This window comes from Nicotiana tabacum, chromosome 12, assembly GCF_000715075.1.
Source record: "Nicotiana tabacum cultivar K326 chromosome 12, ASM71507v2, whole genome shotgun sequence".
Taxonomy (NCBI): domain Eukaryota; kingdom Viridiplantae; phylum Streptophyta; class Magnoliopsida; order Solanales; family Solanaceae; genus Nicotiana; species Nicotiana tabacum.
The window spans coordinates 43,488,849-43,494,356 of record NC_134091.1 but is presented as its reverse complement, the minus strand read 5'-3'; the positions used below and the strand labels follow the sequence as shown (position 1 = coordinate 43,494,356).

The 5,508-nt window shown below is 35.8% G+C and overlaps 1 protein-coding gene across 1 annotated transcript; it reads left to right on the top strand.

Annotated features, from left to right (window-relative positions):
• Positions 1 to 2,562: 2,562 nt before the first annotated feature.
• Positions 2,563 to 4,168, top strand: LOC107799532 (leucine-rich repeat receptor protein kinase EMS1). The gene has a single exon (XM_016622653.2). The coding sequence runs from the start codon at positions 2,773 to 2,775 to the stop codon at positions 3,904 to 3,906; it is 1,134 nt and encodes a 377-aa protein (XP_016478139.1). The 5' UTR covers positions 2,563 to 2,772; the 3' UTR covers positions 3,907 to 4,168.
• The last annotated feature ends 1,340 nt before the right edge of the window (positions 4,169 to 5,508 follow it).

Here is a 5,508-nt window from a genome sequence, read left to right as displayed (position 1 = left end):
CCGGTGGCTGTAAACCAATGAGCCGATGCAGCATGTCCAAGTACTGCAAACATGTCTGCTCTCTCATGGCATGCGGCAGAGCAACAGGGTGTCCATCAACTGTCTGTTCTCTCCTGGCGCGGAAAGTCTGGGCCAGTAACTGTCCCTCCTATATGTGGGACGACCTATGATCGCCCTATAACAGCAGTAGCTCTAGGATGGCAGGTCCAGGATGTAAAGGCGGAACCTCCATGTCGTCTACTGTAAATTAAACAAGATTAATTACATTATTTTACTTTAATATGTTAGTTTTAATATTTTATATGTTTGATTATAAATTAAATAATTAATTATCATAATTATACAAGATTTAATTATTAAATATTCACATATGGGTTCCGGGCTCGATATTTGAGGCCCAGTAGCACCAAGATATCCTGATTTTTTGTTGTTTTCTCATGTTATTTTCTTACGATTGTTGACTAGAATTGGATAGAGTTTGTGTTTGAACTATAAGCTATTTTGACGTATTTTTGAGTATAATAGATACTTAAATGATTAATTTCAATAACTACAAGGATAGTACACTAAAGGGCACTACATTTTACTACACTAAAACTACATTTTACTATGCTAAAAGGGCACTACATTAGGCCATAAGATACCACTAGAGGGAACTAAAGTAACAATTTATCTATTTTACTAGTCTTTAAGCAAATAAATAATCTAAACTAGATAAAAACAACAAATAAATTTAATCACAAAACATTCACGAAAATATATATACCAAAGTAAAAAGTAACTTATTAATATTTTTTTTAACAACTAATAATAATTTCTCTATTTTTACTAATTTTTTCAGCACACTAATATCATAGTCCGGATAAAAATAACAAAATAGTTAAATCGCAAAACAATCACAAAATAATATAGAACACATTAAAATAACTAATATGCATTTTTTATATGAGTTTCAACAAAAACTAAGTCGGAATACCTCGATTTAAGGTTTTAGGAAAGTTGAAGATTTGGCGATTTAGAGTCGAAACGAGCAACTCACAATGAGAGAACGCCTTAGCTAGGATGTGGGACCGATGATCTTTACTTTTTGTGGGACAGGTGGGGTCCACTTGAGATTTTTTGGTCGTTAATGGGGAAGGGGGACCGACTATTTTTTTAAGTTTTAATTGGGGGGAGGGGGGGGGGGTTTCTGGTTTGGTGGGGAAGGGAAGGGGACGATTTATTATGTAGATATAGCGTCGTTTATTAAGGCGGTATATTATAGCGCCTTAATAAACGGCGTTATACTTACCCGTCTTTTCATATTCACGTATAACGCCCTTTTAAAAGGCGCTATATCTTAACGGTCGGACGATTTATTATGTAGATATAGCGTCGTTTATTAAGGCGATATATTATAGCGCCTTAATAAACGGCGTTATACTTACCCGTCTTTTCATATTCACGTATAACGCCCTTTTAAAAGGCGCTATATCTTAACGGGCAAACGACCGTTAAGGTATAGCGCCCTTTAAAAGGGCTTTATGTATTTTGGTCACTAAGTTTTTTTTTCACCTATTTTTGTGTCTTGAGACCAAAAACTCATTATTTTTGTTCCGGACTCAATTTTTACCCATACAACAACTACTAAATTTGATGCTAAATGAATTACAGTTCAAACTTAATTTATCCAAGCGGATTGTTGGGTTATTAATTTATTAGATTGTTAATTTAAACTTCAATACTCCTTGAAACTAATTATTTCGCCATTGCCAAAATTTTAATTTATTATTCCTTTTTTGGTTTTAGTGCAATGGACAAGAAGTTCGCAGAGGGAAGGAAAAAAGAACAAAAGAATCCTTATTCCTCACTCTTGGCGACCGCAAAAATAAAAACAAATTTCTCGTCATGACTTTTTCTTTTACTTCCACAATTAATCGGTTGAAAAATATTTCATATTAACACGAGAAGTAGGACTCAACTAGATTACAATATTTTCTTTTACTTTCGCCATTAATCGGTTGAAGGTCATGTTGTTTCCTTATATTAAAAGGGGAAGCAGGATTCGACTAAATTAGCAATGGTCAGAAGCAGAAAGTCACAAGATCAGATCTCATATATTGTAGTAATTGAAATAGAAATAGTAATCTAATCTGTTAGTCAAGGGAAAAAACTTTACTCAGTCCATTCAATTTATATGATATATTTTGTTATTAATCTGTTTTAGAAAAAGAATAATATATTTAAAAATAATTTAACTTCTAACTTTTTATTTATTATTAGAAAAGAAGCTTTTATAAAATTACAAATATTATAAAATGCTCAAAATCACAAAATTCACAAATATTCTAACTAAAATGACGAGTTTCAGAAATTATCTTTTACTTTCTTTAAGTTTTATAGTGATTCAAACTCCCAACACATAAATTGGATCAAAAGGAAAACAGAACATTACGGGAAGCCAAATTTCATTCCAAGAATATGTCCTCTAAAAAAAGTCTCCAGTCAAGTGTAGCAAGCTATGCCGTCTAGAAAAACAATGAATCAAATAAGTAAAGAAAAATAAGAAAAATGAGTAAACAAATACTAGAATGAAATTCTACTCTACAGTATTTGCCTACCGTTGACTCCAATCTCAGTCCACGCTTTCAGACAACCAACCTCTCTCTTTCTTTCAAAACCCCCACCCTCCTTACCCGTTAATGGCGGCTTCTCCTTTTCCTCCTCTCTCTTCCAACCGTTTCCCTATTCTTTTACTTTCTCATCAATTAACCAAAACCCCCCATATTCTCCATGGATCCAGCAGTTCAAGCTTTTCTAGCTGCAGCAGCAAGCTTCGTTGCAGTCATCTTAATCTTCGGTGCTCTCTATGTTTTCTGCAGAGACCCAAATAAACGACGCCGTACTGAACCGACCCGGAATCGTCCCCGGACCCGAAACACCCGAGCAATAGCTAGTAATACGGACCTTTCTTCCATCACCGTAACCGAAAGTGCAACGTTTGACCCGTCTCTGAATCGGATCTCTATGCCGGAGCTCGTCGACGCTACCCGAGATTTCTCGCCGGAACTTATCATCGGCGATGGCAGTTTCGGGATGGTGTATAAAGCTAAACTCGCCTCCGGCGTCTCCGTCGCCGTGAAAAAGCTCTCCGCCGATGCTTTCCAAGGGTTCCGGGAGTTTCGGGCCGAGATGGAAACCCTCGGTAAGATCCGACACCCGAATATAGTCAAAATGCTCGGGTACTGCTCCACGGGTTCTGACCGGGTCCTAATTTACGAGTTCGTCGAAAAAGGTAGTCTTGACCAATGGCTTTACGACACGTCATCAGCATCCGACATGGCAGAAGCAATCCCTTGGATGCCGTTAAGTTGGGTAACTAGAATTAACATTGTTAAAGGAGTTGCAAAAGGACTTGCTTATATGCACAATTTGGATACTGCAATTATTCATAGGGATATTAAAGCTAGTAATATCTTGTTAGATGCAAAGTTTGAAGCTTATATTGCTGATTTTGGATTAGCTAGGAGAATTCAAGGGTCACATTTACATGTCTCAACACAAGTAGCCGGGACAATGGGGTACATGCCACCAGAGTACATTAATGGTGCAACAAAGGCAACTACAAATGGAGATGTTTATAGTTTTGGTGTGTTAATGTTAGAGATTATTACAGGCAAGCGTCCTAATTTTCCATTTAAAGGAGAGGATGGTCGTGAAATTAGGCTTGTCAATTGGGTTAATGATATGGTGGTGCAAGAACGTTACATGGAAATGGTTGATACCAATCTTTCAAAGGATGGGTTGAATGAAATTGCAGTTATTGAGTATTTTAAGATTGCAATGATGTGTGCTAATGAAAATTGTATAGATAGGCCTCCCATGAATGATGTCGTTGAGATATTGAACGGAATTCCAGCATTTTAAGGGTCGACATGAGCGTAAAAAGACACCTTTGATTGTTCACCCATACTGTATTGGTTCCGTTGTAAGGTAATATGTGTTATTCTAAGTTTTGTACTTACTAGTTTAAAATTTGTAAAAAGTAGGACAAATTGTTGTTTTTAATATTAAGCGAATGAGAATGGTTAATTAGATTACTTCAGAGATCTTAGCTAATTGAGATCTCCGAACTTATGCAAATATTTCATGTATATAATTGCACCAATTAAGATTCTTTTGTCCTAAAGTAAGCGTATGTGTATACCGCGTTCTCCTTCAATTCTGCCTTAGCATGTCTTCCCAGTTTAACATGTCTTCCCAGTTAATCCAAGTTTTGTACATATTCTGATTTGTCTGACTATTGCATGGTCTTTAACTATTCAAGATATTAACGCACAAATTGGTACCTAGTGTTTGGTGACTAGAATTTTTCAATATCTATAGTGGTGGGAAGTACCAGATATAAAATGCGTATAAATTAGTTTTGATGTTACTTCAATAATAAAGATATAATGCACATATGCCTTGATTTGTCGATGCAAGATGACATGAGTAGTGACATATGTGCATGTTCTCTGCATCGTGCTTGAGAATCAAATGGAGTTGATGCAATACTTGGGTTGTTGAGTAGCTGCCATGTTTTCTGGCTGAATATGGCAATGTTGCATATTCATGGCACGAAAGTTCGGACTAGCAATTTGTTTGACCTGTTTTTGCATAACATGGCTTTGAGTTGTCAAATGTACTATCACTAATAATCAATTAGACGTACAAATGTTAGTTGATAACCAAAAATGTCCGAGGACCAGTTGCCCACATATCGAAACTCGATGAATAATTAGACATATTGTAATATGGCCAATTTTTGGCTAACGGAGTCCATCTCACATAAACATAAGCATTTTTATAAAGTGTAGACTTTGTTCTCAATATTATTTGGGACCCAAAAATATTGCATTGTGTGGTGGATATCATTTGCACAAGTTGTATCTCTTCTTTTACACCTAAGAGGCCAAAACTTTTTTGCCTATAAAAGGAAAGACCATTAGTTCATTTTAGACATACCAACAAGACTTTAGTCTTCATTTCTTGTTTCTTCCTTTCCTCCTTTATTAAAAGTGTTTTGTATGAGAGTTAGTGTTGGGAAGCACTTGTGTAAACCCTTTCTTTAGAGTGATCTTGTGAGGCTATTCTCTTAAGGTATTTGGGATTAATTAGAGTGTTTACTCTAATTTTGTACTCTTGTTGGTATAGTGAAACTGCTCCTCTCCGCTTGTGGACGTTGGTCACTTTGACCGAACCACGTTAAATTTGTGTCTTCTTTATATGCTTTAATTGCCGCTGTTATCAACTTTCATTGTCTTTATTATTGTCATTATAACGTTGTTTGGCTAAATTCCGCACTACCTGGATTTTCGATCCTAACACATAAATGCACTATTTATTGGACACATGTGATGCACGCGTACCCCCTCAAAATATTTAAAATGATAAAAGTAATCCTAAAACATGCGTATATGAGTAATGCAAAATTTGCAAGGAATAAATATAAGCAAATAGATGAATGATGAGCTTATTCGACCGACT

What these genes read in the sequence shown, in the direction of transcription:
- LOC107799532 (XM_016622653.2), top strand. Translation starts at nt 2,773, where the DNA reads ATGGATCCAGCAGTTCAAGCTTTTCTAGCTGCAGCAGCAAGCTTCGTT.